The sequence below is a fragment of the Marmota flaviventris genome, chromosome 9, assembly GCF_047511675.1.
Source record: "Marmota flaviventris isolate mMarFla1 chromosome 9, mMarFla1.hap1, whole genome shotgun sequence".
NCBI lineage: Eukaryota > Metazoa > Chordata > Mammalia > Rodentia > Sciuridae > Marmota > Marmota flaviventris.
The window spans coordinates 93,966,436-93,984,997 of record NC_092506.1 but is presented as its reverse complement, the minus strand read 5'-3'; the positions used below and the strand labels follow the sequence as shown (position 1 = coordinate 93,984,997).

General features: G+C 36.0%; 1 protein-coding gene across 1 annotated transcript in view; it reads right to left on the bottom strand.

Moving 5' to 3' along the window:
- Positions 1-18,562, bottom strand: part of Ddx10 (DEAD-box helicase 10) — a 265,520-nt gene that overhangs the window by 180,982 nt on the left and 65,976 nt on the right. Inside the window, exons 11-14 of the mRNA XM_071616682.1 lie at positions 8,901-8,988; positions 6,040-6,128; positions 3,235-3,463; positions 2,947-3,189 (exon numbers count right to left, since the gene is read on the bottom strand). Coding sequence (XP_071472783.1) covers positions 2,947-3,189; positions 3,235-3,463; positions 6,040-6,128; positions 8,901-8,988 — 649 coding nt within the window. The remainder of the gene's footprint in view (positions 1-2,946; positions 3,190-3,234; positions 3,464-6,039; positions 6,129-8,900; positions 8,989-18,562) is intronic.

Here is an 18,562-nt window from a genome sequence, read left to right as displayed (position 1 = left end):
ATCTTTTAACCTGCACAAAACTCAATTCAAAGTGGATCAAATACCACTTTTTTAGACTAGATGAAAATGTAGGCCCAATACTCCAACATATCAGCTCAGGAACCAACTTCCTCAACAAGACTCTCAGAGCATAAGGAATAAAATCAAGAATCAATAAATGGAATGGCATCAAACTAAAAGGCTTCATCACAACAAACGAAACAATCAAGAATGTGGAGAGAGACCCTATAGAATGGGAGAAAATCTTTGCCACCTGTTCCTAATATAGAGCATTAATATCCAGCATATACAAAGAACTCAAAAAACACCAAAAAACAACCCAATCAATAAAGGGCAAAGGAACTAAATAGGCACTTCTCAAAAGAAGAAATACGGTCAATAAATATATAAAAAATGTTCAACATCTCTAGCAATTAGAGAAATTCAAATTAGAACTACACTGAGATTTCATCTCACTCCAGTCAGCATGACAATTATCAATAATACAAGTAGCAATAAATTTTGGAAGGGATATAGGGGGGGAAGAATACATTCATACATTGCTGGTGGGACTGCAAACTGATACAACCCCTCTGAAAAGTAGTATGGAGATTCCTCAAAAAAACTAGGAATAGAATGACCATTTGGCCTAGCTATCCCACTCCTTAGTACACATCCAAAGAATTTAAAATCAATATGTTACAGTGACTCAGTCACATCAATGTTTACAGCAGCACGATTCACGATAGCTAAGCTATGGAGCTAACATAGGTAACCTTCAACAGATAAATGGATAAAGAGTGTGTGTGTGTGTGTGTGTGTGTGTGTGTATGTACACATGAGAATACTATTATTCAGCCATACGGAAAAATTATTTTATGACATTTGCTGGTAAATCGATGGATCTGGAGTCTATGGTGCTAAGTGAAATAAGCCAACCCCAAAAAACCAAAGATCAAATGTTTTTTCTGATATGTGGAAGCTAAACCAGAATAAGGGGTGGAATAGAGAATAGAAGTTCAGTGGAGAAGCCAAGGAATGAAGGGATTGCGGTAGGGGAGGCATGTTGAAGAGAAGAAAGACAATGGAATGAACCTGGCATAAATTTCCTATATACATATATGAATGTACCACAGTGAATTCACCATCGTGTACATCCACAAGAAATCAATTTAAAAAAAAAATAACTATGGGTAAATGGCAAAAAAAATGGTAAAGGGAAGGGAGCAGGGGGTTGGGGAAAAGAAAGGGATAGGAAAGTACTGGGGACTGAATTAGAACAAGATATAACCTATGATTTTATAATTATGTCAAAATAGATTCTACTGTCACGTATAGCTAAAAAGAACCAATTTTTTTTTAAGTGACAGGAGTGTTCTACTCTTCATTGTGGTAGTGTTTACACAACTTACACTTCAAAACTCAAATTATATATTTAAAAAGTTAAATTTACCCCACATCAGTTACCTAAATTAACTTTTTTTAGAAAGTTAAACGTTTTTTGCTATATGCATTTAATTTTTTTTCAAATGCCAGATGAGCTATAAATACTTGAATACGCACCCTACTTATAATATGAATAATCACATGCCATTACAAAATTTTGTCATTCCTTCATAATCTTACCTCTAGCTTATTCCCTTAACAGTTTTTAAAAAGGCATAAAAACAATTTTAATGCACTAAGAGCAAAAAGTTAGATTGTTTCGTTTCACTTATTTGAAATGAGACTTAACTGCAGACTTAAAGTGATTTAACTTGAATAGAATAAGACAGTACATGATTATGCCACAGGTTTTATTCCCCTCACCTATATGAGATGACAGTTCCTACTTCATAGTATATTTCAAGTACTAAATGATGCCAACTTTTAGAAAATGCTTCATACATAATACACTATGTGCTCAATAAACATGTCTACTTTTTTCTTTTTTTTTTTTTTTTTTTTTCGGGGGGGATAAATATCTGGGATTGAACTCAGAGGCATTCAACCACTGAGCCACATCCCCAGCCCTTTTTTGTATTTTTATTTAGAGACAGGATCTCACTGAGTTGCCTAGCACCTTGCCATTGATGAGGCTGGTTTTGAAGCCACAATCCTCCTGCCTCAGCCTCCCGGGCCACTGGGATTACAGTGCTTATTTTTTTAATTACTTTAAAAAACACCTTTCTAAATCTAATGGTCCAAATTCTATGTATTTCCTGCTATGAATCTTGGCATTTTATTAAACATTACATAAACACTAGGAGTCTGGTTCCATTTTTCATTCAATTCTCTTTCAACAGTTGATCAAGAATAAAGGGATACAAAGCAAGAATGGAAAGAAGGAGGAGAAAGAAGAAATATTTACTGAGATCCTATAAGTATCACAGGGCAACAGATTATATGGGATGAATCAATCTCTCTCTCTCTCTCTCTCTCTCTCTCTCTCTCTCTCTGGTTCCTTCTAGCAGGTGCCAACAGAGAAACAAAGAATCTACATGAAAACTTTATAAGCTTTTATAAGGGGTCTTTAAAAAGAAGTGTTTGAGTCTACTTAAGATACTAGGTACGTTCCCAAAAGCCAATGTTTCATTACAAGTAAAGTTCATGTTCAGAAAGATTTAAATAGTAACTTCTCCTTACAACAATTTAATCAAAGTAGTATGTTAACAATCACAATGAAAGATTCTCACATCATAAACCATGAACCTCACTGCCTTCCTTCATGTCATAATCATGACTCTGACTACTTTCAAAACATAGTATCAGAAAGCCAATAAATACAATTAAAGGTGATAACCTCGTAGGATAAAATAAAAATTCTTTGGCACTTACTCTGTGTTTAAATATGGGTGGGGAGGGTGCCACTGGAAAAAACAAAACTATGATTCTCTTAGTTCTTACTTTTCTTAAAATCCCAAAATGCAAAAACTAGTACACAGTAAAAAAACATAACAGAAGACCCTCAATGGAGAGTAAACTTACCTGTAACACTTTATTCTCTGAAAGATTCAACCCAAACACATTGCACCGTTTCACTGTAAGAAAATCATTATCAGGTCCATCTTCTTCCTCATCATCTCGGTCCAAGAACGGCACAGAAACTTCCTTGACCTTCTGTGTCTCCATGTTGGGATGAGATTGAGTTTGAGACCCTTTTGCTTTTCCCAGTTTCTCTTTCATTTCTTCTTCTTCTTCTTCTTCTTCTTCCTCCTCCTCCTCCTCCTCCTCCTCCTCCTCCCCCTCCTCCTCCTCCTCCTCCTCTTCACTAACATCACTATTCTGTCTATTCTCTGTCCCTTGTAGTCTTTTCCCACCTTTCTGAAGGATGGACATCTTCTCATTGAAATAGGCTCTAAATTCTTCCACCTCATCATTGGTGAGAGATGGAGCCCTAGGCTCAGTTACCACATTGCCTTGACTCTTCACCAATTCTTTGGTAGACTGTTTCTGCATTTTCTGAAGAAATCTTACCCGTGGTGCCACAGCAAGACCAAGAGACCTTAAAAATGAGGGAAAAAATTTTAAAAATTATCTCAGTACACTGATGGTACATGTACAGTATTATGGAAGAGTTTCTTGATTAGAAATATATTTCTAAAACTTTCATAAAGAAAATCTTCCTCTGAAATAAAATCCAATGTACTGACACACTAGATTATCCAAAATGCAAACCAAAGTTCACTTAAAAGCTGTCTGAAAAAATTTTAGATACTGGTTTTTCTTCTAGAATAATATGGTATAAAATAAAGAGCATTACAACAAATCTAGATGGTCACAGATTAAGTACTAGACCTATCAATTTTCAATTCAACTCTCAGACTCAGCTTCCTCATAATGTAGTATAACACCATGTGCCAGGACTATCATAGTTATTGTGAACATCCAATTAATTAACTATATTAAAGTACATTTTATAAAAATGTGAGTTACTGAATAAACTGGCAAAGACATGCCATGAAAGGACAAAATCCAGTTCTTCAAAAGAATGAACTAGAATATCATCCCTATCCCACCTCATGCTTCTTATCAAAACATGGCATAATCACTGCATAAAAATGAATTTTTATAAAAAGAGATTAGATAAAAATAATCTCGCTTTCTCCATCTATTATCAAGATTCCATTTAAGATCAAGTGGTTCCCAGCTGGGATCAAAGCTAACAGCTTTCATTAAGTTCCTAATAGCAGATTAGAAATAAAACCTTAGAGCAAGGTTGGCTTTAGTAAACAGCTAATGTTACAACATGGATCACTACTCTTTCCCTGTATGACATGGTGAACATCTAAAAAACACACTTTCAGAAATAGTACTGTTGAGGTTCAAATCCTGGCTCTGTCAATGACCAGTTAGTTGTATGGTATCAAGATAGTATTTAATCTCTCTAGCCCCAAGTTTTCCTATTTGCAAAATTGGGCAGGAGTTCAACCTCATAGGGTTGTTATAAAACATCAATTGACACATACAATGCAGTCAAAGTTGTGGTATATGGGCAACCACTAAGAACTTGCTATTATCATTATTACTTTCATGGAGATGAGGGGTTAGGATCATGAACTTGAATCCACCTAAGGATTTCTCTTAATATAATACATTTACATTTATGTTTTCTTGGCTACTAAAATTTTTTGAGTTCTTAAAGAGTACACATTCATATATAATTCTATCACTGAGCACAATGATCTGCACCTACTAGGCATCCAAAATATGTATCTATAGTAAAATTTTTAAAACCTTTTTTATATCTTACATACATAGCCCTGCTTTAGGCATCCAAGACTTCTACAAGACTACACATCTTAAGGAAATTACACATCTATCCACAATAACTTAAAACACCAAGGTAAACTGTAACAATAATTTAGGCTCAGGTTTATTTTCTGACTTCTTCAATTATCACCAAAAAACAGTCTTTAACTGTAAACATGACATTTACTGGAGTCAGTTTAAACAAAACATCTCCTAAATATGGCCCTAACATGTTAAAGATTTGTGCAATTTTTGTTTGTTAAGAATCCAGCTAAGTCAGTCAGAAAACTAGGATAGCACTTCACACAGAGCACAAAAATCAGCTAATAATCCAAACCATGGGCCATGCTCAGAAATGGTGAAACCATGAATGTGTAAATAAACGTGAGCAAACAAAAAACTGTTATCCATAGCACATGATTTTCCTTCCATTACTTAAACAGAAAGTTAGTTGCTTAACAATGCTATGAAGCAAATAAAGTGTTCTATAATAAAACTGACAAATTACCTTTTGTATTAAACTTACAATATAACATAGTAACAAAGAATAGAAAGTAGCAGCTTGCCCAAATAAAAGTTTTTGTTACACTCAATTTAAAGGTCAAGGCACTCAAATTCCTGAAGAGCAGGCTAAACATACAGACCTTGACTAGTAAACACATTTCATCATTATCTGGGCAAGTTTATTCTTATATTCAAAGTATGATGAAGTTCTATAGGATAATGTCAATGCTTTCCCCACAAGTAGGACTCCTTTAAAGAATGAACACTCCTCTTTTATAGGTGAAAAACTTTCAGTATTTTGTTGCTGTTGTTTTTATTTTAAAATCAAACTAAGCCAAACAAAACCAATCATTCCATTCACTAAACAGGGGTATCTTGCCATAGTAGTTGCAAATACTTATAAGAAATACCAACTCAGAAATAATATTCAGGCAATAAGCAATATGGGGAAAACAATCTAACATAAGAACTAGAGAAGAAACGCACATCCAAAGCATAAAATGTCTATGGTAATCTATAGCAGCATCTTAGAGGGCAAGAGAAGACTACAAATGTGAAGATTTCAAAGACTCAGTTGCTTTCTGTCTCCTATAAAATCAAACCATAGGTATCCACCACTTTAAGGAATTTATATTTATTGGGGGAAAACTTCTTCCTGGCAACAGAAACTAATTTTCCAGAGATGACTTAATCTTTTTTCTTTGTACATCTGTAACATTCTTTTAAGGCAAAGAAGAGCAGTTTAAACCAGGACCATCAGAGAACCAGGCCAGAAATAAACTAACTTTGAAGACTGACTAGCACAGCTACATTATGAATACTTACAGTGCATATTCAGGAATAGGTAACTTGTTCACATCAAATACTTCTTTATCCTTCATAAGGTATACTGAACGTATGTAGGAGACAAAACACTGAAAAATAAAAGGTTGAGAGAAAGAAAAAGAAAGGTTGAGAAGTACAACAGCATAGCAATGGAAAATGAAGTTAGGCCAATAGAAGAACAACCACCACGACGGGGATAAATTTAACAGGAGTAAACACACACACACACACACACACAAAAAGAAAACCTACTTTTAGAATATTAGAAGAAAAGATTTTGCGTCTGTTCAAGCAAACTAACCACAGAATATCACTTCCCCAAAAGGCTACTCCACAAATTAATACTCAGTTACAATAAGTAAAATGGAGAAAATAAAGGCACTGGAATAATATAAATAGAATCTACACTAAGCTACTTATTAGTTAAGCAAATTTCTTGGTTTCTCTAAATGGCAGTTTCCTCATCAAAGAACTAAGTGTTATGACAATAAAGGGGGCATATGCATATAGAATACCTAGTATTTACTGCATTCCAAAAGATATGCTAATACATGCTTCTTATTGTTATTCATCAGAAGATACATTTTGATAAAATTTTACTGTATTAAATGAAGCTTAATTAAATTATGACTGTCAAACCTTTTCCCTGTTTTACTATAATTTTATATAATTCATTATCAAGCTGGCATACTTTTCTTTCATTTGTGCAAAAATACTAAGCAAGAGTTATACACAAATCAGAAAGTAAATATGGTTCCAATACTTTACCAGTTAGTAAAACAGGTAATAATATATCTAAGCAAGTAATGTCTTTCATTTTTAAAATAATTCTTATAAAGTTTATTTAATCCTTCTTTCCATAATTTCTTCACATTTTGTTCTAGCTTTACACTAATCCTTTCTACATCACTTATCTCTATAGGCATGAATAACAATGAATGGCATCAGTTCAATATAATTTTTCCCCTACAACCATCCTACAAGAAACCATTCAAGTTGAATATCATTTTTGTTCTCTCCAGGTTATAATCAAAAGTTATACAATCAGTTCTCTGAAGCCAGATAGCATGCTATTGCTGGCAACACAACCAATCTGCTAAATCATGTATGACACTCAATAAATCACATCATTTATTTCAATGTGCTATTCTAAAAATCTTTATTCTGGAAGGATCATTTGTTGTAAGCACAAACCAATGAAACAACATCCTTCCAATATTTCTTATTTCCTGATAGTTGAATGACCTCCTAATCATGCAGAAAGTCATGACATTATCTGAATTCATGTTATGTTTTTTCAATGTGTGCACTATTCTTAAAGCTTCTAAAAAAAGTTTAGCTTGAATATGTGCTAGACAAAACACATACTCACAAATGGTTGTTGCATAGGCACAAATTAAGAAAAGAAAATCACTAATTTGTTTTCATTGGATTTCAGGTGAAGTGAACTTATAGAAATTCAACTTAGTGTAGCTCAATAGTTGATTTTCATATTTTGGAATTCTTTTCTCCTAATGTAGCAACGTTCTCAACAATGAAAGACATAGATTTCAATCTCAGACTGAGACTTTTGATAACTATGTGACCCTGGACAATTTTTAATTTTCTGAAGCTAGCATCTAACCTCTATAAAAATCACATCAACACCACCTACCTCATGTGTTCTTGGGAAGAATAGATAACACAGTGCATGTAAAATACACATGAAACAGTCAAGTCATGACTAAGTGCTTGGTACATAGTAAGGACTCAAATTTTAGCTTTTGTCATTGACATCATTTTATGCATAGCAATGTTTTGCTAAAGTATAAGTCAGCAATAAATAGAAGCTTTGATCTTTAGTAAAACTTACTTCTCTGCTTCTCTGCTGGGAATATCCAGTTTCAAAATAACAAAGAACCCAACTACTCAATGTTTTTTCTGCCCGAGTTACCCTAACAATCTTATCTCCTCCTTCCTTATATTCTTCCTCCCACATTATGTGCCTGCTGAAATAGAATCCAGCCTCCTAATCACTCCTCTCTAGCTCACTTTTGATATGCTATGAGAGAAGCAAAGATCCTATAACTATAAGGAAGTTAGTAAAAACAGTGGTAAAAATGCAAAGCTTCATAAGAGTACTCATAATTGTTAATTCAAAGATTATAGACTGGGTAGATTGGAAGGCACAAGTCATAATCATTTCACATCTTCCTTTTCCACAGAATCTATTGCTAGACACTATGAACTGAAAGAGTAAGTATAACTAAACATGACTTCTCTCATCATAAATAACTGGTATGTAAGGTAATGAATATTAATGTTTGATTCAGCCACTCCAAAATGTATACCGTTTCAAAATCTCATGTTGCACACTGTAATGTAATTTGTCAATTTAGCAAATAAGTTACTTTTTAATTTCATTTTTCTAATACAGAAGATTAAAAGTCCAGAAAAGCAATCAGAGAATAAGTCATATTTACAGATTAAAATTTCATCCCTAAAGATAACTTGACAAGAGTTTTATCCTTTCTAGAAATTTAACCTAATATATAAAGATATTAATTTCATAGTCAAAGTGCATTCAGGACTTACAGTAACTTTACTGAAGAAATGTAAAGTTTACCCAATACACTAGAAAACAGGGCACTATACGTATAAGAATAATCTTAGGATTTTCTGTGTATCTCTGACAAGACTATATACAGGTTATTATAAAAAAAACACTTTGAAATTTTAAGGAATATTCTAGGTGCATGTACAAATTACACCATTTGAATATGTGATACATGACCATGCAATGTAGAAATAGCAGAACAACAAAATTTAAACTTATTATGTATTGCACTCCAACAAAGGTACCCAACTCAGAAAGAACTTACCCTTTGAGCTCTTTCTTTTAAATCTTGATCTTGGGCTAAAAAAGATTCCAATTTTTTCTGTACATCTATAAGTTTTTCTGGATTGATTCTTTGTAACAAAAAGAAAGATATAATGGTTACACTAAGAAATCTGAATTTTAGAAATGATAAATAGCATATAGCATTTTTCTATTTCCCTCAATATTGTTTTTAAATATATAACATTTCTCATCTATGACCCAAGTTAGAACAAAATTACACTTGATCTAAATCTCTCTCCTGCATATTATGAATAATACAGGAGGAAAGAAATGACAGATACTTTCTCTAAACACCCCATGCTGAGTGAGTGAAGGATACTTAGATTAACAACATAATTAGCATTGATTACTTTTTAACTCTATAAAGATGGAAAGTAGCTTGAGCAAGATTAATAAAATGGAATAAATGAAATCTAATGTCATTTTTAAGTGTTTCCATTTTCTTATATAATAAAATCAATTTCAAGTAATAAACAAATACACAAAAAATATAAATATTGATTTACCTATTTAGAAATTAGGCACAATGTAACAGAGACATAACTTAAAACTCTGCCTAGGTAAGCTATAGGAAATCCTGAGATTCTTTTAAGGGTACAAGCTTCACAATAGACTTCACTTGTTTCCTTCACTTTAGACTGCTTTGAACCACTTTTTCCTACAAAGCCAGGGTGATGATAGGTGGATGTGAAGCAACTATTTTTCCTGTTTTTATTGCAGAAAACTTTAAAACACCTAAAAGTAGAAAACTTTAAGTCTCAACAATTATGAACTCATAGCCAATGTGTTTCTTCTAAATCCTCAACCATTCGTGTCCTTATCTAACTACTGTCTAATTTATTTCTAGTCAAACCAAACCAAGGTGTTTCAATGGCCCTTATACTAGTGAAATTTTGATGAATTCCACTAATAATCCACATATCCTCAATGAGAGAGAGCACATAATATTTTGAAATGGACCCACAACCTGAAACATTTCATTGAAAGTTTCATTCTTTCAACTTCCTCTTTAAAAAAAAAAAATATTTATTTTTTAGTTATAGGCGGACACAATGTCTTTATTACACTTTAGGTGGTGCTGAGGATAAAACCCAGTGCCTCACACATGCTAAGCCAGCGCTCTACCTGAGCCACAACCCCAGCCCTCATTCTTTCAACATTCAATGCTTCCTAAAATTAATAAGTTCTCCTTTATCTCTTTTATTTTCTCCAGTTACAGTCTCCTGAAAATTTTGTTTAAACAGAAACCTTTAATTAAAAAATTCAGACTTCTGATTTTTAGTACTACACAGAAGCTTACAAGTCAACACAGTATCTTAACAAGAAAAGAGCTGAATGTATTAGATAATCAGCAACCTATATTGAATTTGTTAGTAGGGTGAGCTGACACAGGGCAAACCACAATCCTCAAAATAGGAGGGGAGGAGGGAGAAGGAGGAAGGAAATAGAAAGGGGGGAACGGAGAGAGGAGGTAGGAGGCGAACCCAAGAACATGGCTGAATGGAACACTCTCATGAGCAAAGCCCACTGGGGGAACCACTGGGGCACCGGAAAACTTGAACCTGCAATTTAGAGATAGATGGAGGCTCAATGTGAACAAGTCTGAAATACATAAACTTCAGGAGGACCCATTTGTGAATATAGGAAACTCCTAAACTTGCTTGAGTCTTACCACCAGGAGTCAACCACCAGTATCTGAGAAAAAAATTCCTCATGCTTCTGGCAGAGGATTGGTGGGAGCATTTTAAAATACACTATAGCACCAGCTTTCTCTTAACTAGTTTCTCCTAAGATTAGTTCTTATTAATGAGAGTCCAATCTGCCAGGGGTTTATCAGAGCCCGACAGGTTTGGCTCTGATAAAACTATTTTGGTTTGGACCCTAAATGTCACCAAGGCCATGGGTTTAAGACTTCATTGTCAGCTTGGGGTACTACCGGAAGGTGGTAGAACCTTTAGGAGGTAGAATCTGGTAGAAGATGTTAGGTAATTGGGGGTGAACATTTTGAAGGGGATATTGGGTCTCCAACCCCTTACTATCTCTTTGGTTCCTGGCCACCATGACCTGAGCCATCTTCCTCTGCCATGTGATCCTTATCATGATTCTCTGCTTTAACATGAGTTCCAAGTGATGCCAAAAACTATAGAGTGAAACCACAGGTGCTGAGAGACAAAATAAATCTTCCCTCCTTGTAAGTTGATTTTCTCAGGTACTTTGTCCCAGTCAGGAAAGGTGATGTACACATACAAACTAAGCTGGGGAAAGGGAAAGCCACCTCTGGCCACCCAGCCTCACTTAAGCTTGGATGGAGGTACTAAGGACTACTTGTGAAGTTCACAGTCCAGAGATACAGACTTACTCCAAAACTGAAACGAACTGGGCATGGTAGTGCATGTCTGTGATCCCACCAACTCAGGAAGCTAAAGCAGGAGATTCCAAGTTCAAAGCTAGTCTCAGAAATTTAGTGAGGCCCTAAACAACTTAGCAAGACCCTATCTGAAAATAAAAAGGTTTTAAGAAATGACGGGAAAGAATGGCAATTCTCAAGAATACAAGCAACAATAAATGTTGCTAAGGATGTGGGGAAAAGGTACACTCATACATTGCTGGTGGCACTGAAAATTGGTGCAACCTATCTGGAAAGCAATATGGAGATTCCTTACAAAACTTGAAGTGGAACCACCATTTGACCCAACTATCCCACTCCTTGGTCTATACCTGAAGGATTTAAAATCAGCATACTGCCAAGACGTGGATATGTCAATGTTTATAGCAGTTCAATTCACAAGAGCTAAATTGTAGAACTAACCTAGGTGCCCTTCAACAGATGAACGGATGAAGAAACTGTGGTCTATGTATACACAATGGAATACTACTCAGCCTCAAAGAAGAATGAAAATGGCATTTGCAGGTAAATGGATGGAATTGGAGAATATTGTGCTAAGAGAAATAAGCCAATCCCAAAAAGCCAAAGTCTAAATGTTTACTCTGATATGGGGATTCTGATCCCAAAAGGGTTGGGGGAGGGGGGTGTTAGAATGGAAGAATTTTGGATTGGAAGGGGGTATGGGGGTAGAAAGGATTACCTTATGTACATGCATGATTGCATGAATGGTGTAACTTTATCATGTACAACCAGAGAAATGAAAAGTTGTGTTCTATTTGTGTACAATGAGTCAAAATGCATTCTGCTACCATGAATAACTAATTAGAATTTTCTTAAAAGAACTGGGGATGTGGGTCAATGGTTAAGTGCCACCAGGTTCAATTCTGAGTCAAAGGGGGAAAAAAAACTGGGACCTAATCACAGGACTATAACACATGTCCCCTCCCTATCCACATTAGTCAAGGGCCATTTACATCCATTCTTTTTATCCCATCACATCAGCTATTAAGGAAAAATTACAAGGCATACAAGAGACAAAAAACAATTTGAAAACAGAGCCAAAACCATAACCAACTGTGGAAAGTATACTAAAATTAACAAAAGTAGGAATTTGAAACTAAAGTAATATACGAAGACTTTCTATGGATTTAGTAAACAGAAAGCAACAACAGACAGAAAATGTAAACTAAGAGATGGAAAACTTAAGAAGGAATCAAAACTAATGCTACAGATCCACACGACCACCAGTAAAGAAAAGAATGTTTCTGAGAGGCCTATCAGCAGATTAAACATGGCTAAGGATAGAGTATGAGCTTGAATAACATTTAAAAAATCCAAAATTGAAAAACAGAAAAAAACAAACTGATAACACAGGACAGAACATCCTAGGTCTTATGAAACAACTACAAAAAGTCCTCCCACATGGCCCCAAAGCTAAAGTCACTGGACATTAAGATCTATTTCTCAAACAAGAACATATATAAAATTACAGAAAGCACTTAACCCAGTAATTTATTAAGTTATCTAAACCTATTTTTCATAGAAGTATTATCTTAGTATATTTTAATTATTGATTAAAATAATTAATCAATAATTAAAATATACTAAGGGGGTGTTCAAGATGGCAGAATAAAGCAGCTTTCCTGGCTGCTCCATGGTGTGAAATCAAGAAAGGAGAAAGGCAGTTTCTCAGCAAGGTGAGTGAACAGGAAAAAAAAAGGGGGGTCAGGGGACTTTATTGGAATTTAATACTGGACACATAAACACTCCGCAACTAAACTAAAAGGCACATAGCCACAATAGCACTGCTTGGAAAAGCAAACACATCTCTCCCAGTGGCATGTGGAAGACAAAGAAAGGAATCATTTTGTAGCCACAGCACAAGGATCAAAAGTTGAGGGAGCAGAGTCCTGGTAAACACGAGTCTGGCTGAAAATATAGGCTGGCAAATCCACACTACATAACATAGACTGTGCCTAAGTGACCAGGAGAAAATTAAATATGGAGAGAGGTTTACACAGGGGACAACTAGTTGCGAAAATTCCCCCCCACACCCCCCTCCTCCAATCTGGCTGCCTGCAGGACTGGCAGGGTGAGACTTACATGGCCAGGAATTCCAAAGGGTGCATGCAGGAGATACCAAGTTTGGAGACTGAATCTGAGACCAGGAAACATAGGGTCCTCAGGTGAAGTAGTGAACTAAGAATTGGCTCCTCCATCACATGAAAGGAACCCAAGGGAGATCCTGGAGTACAGTCTTCCAGTGTGGACCCCAGCAATTGCTGGGCCTTGTAGGTGTGCTAATTTAAAATCTCCAGATAAATTTGCATCCAGCGAAGAGCCTGGAGCCTACCAAAGCCTAAACAGTCTCTCCAGAAGTTCTGCCTATGGGATTACTTTTCTCACCTTAGCAACCCCACCCTGAGGTGGGAGCAAGCATCAATCTCCAGACAACCCCTCTTAACCACTGAGAAGGGAAGTCAAGAGTCTTTTAAACTCCATTGGAAACAAATCTTTAACTTTTCATTTTGTTTTTCCCTTTTTTCTTTTCTTTCTTTTTTTTTTTTTTTTTTTTTGCTTAATTGTGACCTTAATCATTCATGGACATTTATCCATACTAATATTTAGGACTTTGTCTTTCCTCATTTCTACCATTTTTTAAATCATTTCTTCATGGATCAATTTTTTGAGGACTAGGAAATTTGATTAGTGTATTTCAGGGGGTTTTATTCTTTTATTATTTTCATTGTAAACTTTTTACTTTATATATTTTTTCTTCTCACTTATCTACTTCCCTTCAATCTCTCTCTCTTTTTCTGCTAACAGCCAATCTCAATTATTCTCTTTTTCACTTTTCTTTAATTTTTTAGTTCTATCTTCTCTCCTCCTCCCTAATAATCATCACATCCTAAACCAGTTCTGTTAACTCTCTATCCACCATTTGAAATTGCAAACTATTATACAAACTATTCTGCAAACTTACTGTTTTTATTGTTGGAAATAACTCATCATTTCTATTTGTGACAAATTTCGTAGACATCATAGCATTAATGCTGTATGTTGTTTGCATTGGTTGTTATTATTTGTCTTCGCCTAAACAATAAGATACAGGAAACCTTCAGGAACACTGTGTCTATAGGTTAGAAACTCTCTACTGCCTTACACTCATACTGTTAGATGAGTAGAAACACAAATAACAAGAAAAAACAAGGGAACAAATCGCCCCAAGCAAACCAATAGAATTCACTAACAGAATCCATCCCTACCACAGTGGAAGAAATGTCAAAGAAGTTTAGAATGTACATAATTAAACTAATCTATGTACATTATCACATTTAAACTATGATAAAGGACAGTGTAAGGAGTGATATTAGAGAGAAATTACAGGAAGTGAAAGATCACATCAATAAAGAGAGATTTTGGAAAATAAAATTAAGAATAAATACTCGAACTGAAGGTATCAATAAACCAAATTAAAACTTCAATGGAAAGCATCACCAACAGGCTAAATGACTTGGAAGACAGAGTTTCAGGCAATGAAGACAAAATATATAATCTTGAAAATAAAGTTCACCATGGAGAAAAGATGTTAAGAGATCATGAACAGAACTTCCAAGAAATATAGGATAACCCAAAAAGAACAAATTTAACATTTATTGGGACAGATGAAGGCTCTGAGATACAAACCAAAGGAATGCACAATCTTTTCAATGAAATAATATCAGAAAATTTCCCAAACCTAAAGAATGAAATGGAAAATCAGATACACAAAGCTTACAGGACCCGAAATATACAAAATCACAACATACCCACACCAAGGCACATTATTATGAAAATGCCTAACATACAGAATAATGATAGAATTTTAAACGCTGCCACGGAAAAATAAAAAGTCACATATAGAGGGAAACCAATCCAGATCTTAGCTGATTTCTTAACCTACGTCCTCAAAGCTAGGAGGTCTTAGATAATATATATCAAGCTCTGAAAGAAAATGGATGCCAACCAAGAATACTATACCCAGCAAAATTAATCTTCAGAATTGACAACAAAATAAAAACCTTCCATAATAAACAAGTAAAAAGAATTCACAACAAGAAAACCTGCTCTACAAAACATACTCCACAAAATATTCCATAAAAAACAGCAAAGGAAAGAACTACACCATCAGAGGAGAAACTAATTCAAATTAAAATATATCAAAATGACAGGGAATAAAAATCATATCTAAATAACACTGAATGTAAATGGCCTAAATTCATCCATCAAAAATCAAAGACTGGCAGACTGGATTAAAAAACAAGACCCAAAACTATAATCTCCAAGAGAGTCACATCTTAGACAAAAGACAGTCCCAGACTGAAAGTAAAAGGATGGGAAAAAACATATCATTCACATGGATCTCATAAACAAGCAGGAGTTTCTATCCTCATACCAGATAAAGTGAACTTCAAGTAAAAGTTAATCGGAAAGGACAAAGAAGGGCATTTCATACTGCTTAAGGGAATTACACATCAACAAGACACAACAATCATAAATATTTATGCCCCAAACAATGGAAAAATCTATGTACATCAAACAAAACTTTCTCAAATTCAAGAATCAAATAGACCACAACACAATAATACTAGGTGATTTTAACGTACCTCTCTTACCACTGGCTAGATCCTCCAAACAAAAACTAAATAAAGAAGCTATAGAAGTAAAATATACCACTAATAATTTAGACTTAACAGACATATATAGTATACTTCATCCTTCAATGACTGGATACACTTAATTCTCAGCAGCACACAGATCCTTCTCTAACACTGAACGTATCTTAGGCCACTAAGCAACTCTTAGCAAGTATAAAATATAGAGATAATATCTTGCATTCTATCAGATCATAATGGAATGAAATTAGAAATCAACAATAGAATACAAAATAAAAGCTATTCTAACACCTGGAGACTAAATAATATGCCACTGAATGACCAGTGAATAGCAGAAGAAATCAGGGATGAAATTAAATATTTAAAGGTAAATGAGACTAGGGATACAACATATCAAAATCTCCAGACACTATGAAGGCAGTGCTAAGAGGAATGTTCCTTGCACTGAATTCATTCATTAAAATAACAACAACAACAACAAAAAAACTTAACATTACATCTCAAATCCCAAGAAAAAGAATGAACCAACACCTAGAGCAGAAGACAGGAAATAATTATCAGGGCTACAATCAATGAAATTGAAACAAAAGAATGAAAAAAAAAGACAAATTAAAAAGTTGCTTATTTTAAAAAATAAATAAAATTGATAAACCATTAGCCAAGCTAGCTAGAGAAAGAGAAAACTCAAACTATGATGGATCCAACATGGCAGCGGGCGCTGAGAGATCAGTTCTCTGACCTCTTCAGCTGCGCAAGCAAAGGGAGCCTTGGACCGACTGAGTGCTGTTTGCTCAGGATCACTGGGCAATGCTGGGCTGACATGGACTAGGGGTGAGCAGTTTGCGCCCCTCAGAACCCACGCCAAGCCGAGAGCGGGTGAATTCGAGCTTCCCGTGCAAAATTTCTGGCTGACTGTCTGCCTCTCGCAGCCAAACCGCAGTGACTCAGCGCTACGGACGCTCCGGCTGAATAGAGGGGCAGCTCTTCGGTTCCTACGTGAGCCTTTTGGGGTGATACCAACTGAGCCTTCATAGGCAACAGGCCCAGGATTGGGAGGGGGCCTGGGAGAGCCGGACTGGACCCCCCCTTCGCATCAGACACCCGGCAAAGGGAACTAACGGCAGCCCTTCACATTGGACACCACCATGGCAGAGAACTGACGTCACCAGAGTTCGGCGGAGGGGATAGCTTCATTGAGACCAACGTCTGCAGATGTATGACCCTCGGGCCCCTCCTCTCCGCACAGCGGGGAGATCTCGGCCACCCCCCAGCTCTAACCATGAGCTCGGTTGTCAGACGGAGGGAGAGTCAAGAGCAGCGCATGACCCCCGGCTACCGCTCCCACCAGCGCTGACAACCGAGGTCTCTTGCGCCAGCTCCCGGGGAGCGTGGCTACCGGAGGGCAGGCAGAATATGCTGACGGTTCCCAGCCCCGCGCTCCACAACCTTAGGGTCTGGGGGAATGGCAATCAGAGAGACTGGGCCCAGTCATTCAAGAAAATAGGGCTCCTGGGAGCAGCAGACCCCGCGTGTAGCCAGTTTTGTGGTGAAAGTCACTGGTGAGCAGGGCCTGGCTGGAGGAAAAGCAAGGAAGTGACTGAATACCAGGAAAGGCCCTGGGCGCCCAGGATTGGAGAGCCGCCCAGTGGGGGAGGAGGAGCCGCCTCACAGTGATTGGTGCCTGCATATTTAGAGGAGAAGCTTGGCCCAGTGGGCACAGCTCCACCTACTGGAAGAGAAGTTAATCAAATGCTAAGACTGCATTTTTTAAATTTTCTTTTTATTCTTATTTTTTTATTTTTTTTTATTTTTATTGTTTTTTTTTTTTTTTTTTTTTTGTCTTTTCATTTCTTTTCAATTTCCTTATTCCCCTTTTCCTGAATTCTACATGTTTACTCTCATTCTCTTTAGCGACTTCTTCCGTCCCCTTCTAATACCTTTCCTCCAAAACATTACGATGCTATTTTTGTGTAATTTACTAAATGTGTATAGGTAAATGTTCCGAGGTGTTATATAGTGCTACCAATTCCCTAGCTACTCCCAAATACTCCAGACCATTCTCCTGTTAATATCCCTCATTAGTAGAGCAATCTTCCAAGTTTGCCAAGATATACCAACCTCTATACCATCACATCACTCGACCTAAACATAAGTCCCAAGACCAAACCGCAGATCACTATATGCCATCAGAATCCATACACAGTTTATGAAACGAATGAATCTGCTTTAAAGTGCAATAAAATTCATCATCTCTAGTCATAGTCTCCCATCACAAAGGAGAGACTCCGGAGATACACAAAACCAAAATAAATTTATAGGAGTAAACAGTAACTCAGCAGTCAAACAGAACTGGAAGTAACATGAGCAGCATGAAAAAGCAAGGAAGAAAAGGAGTACAAACAATGCAGGACAGCCTAAATCTACAGACGACCTAGAGGCATCAGAAAAATGGTCAAATAAAGAACTCAAGGAATACCTTATACAGATGGAATGGAATCTTAAAGAGGACATGAGACAGCAAATTCAAACAATGAAAGAACACACTGAAAATGAATTACATACACAGATAAAAGAAGCAAATAAGCAACTTTACCAGGAGAT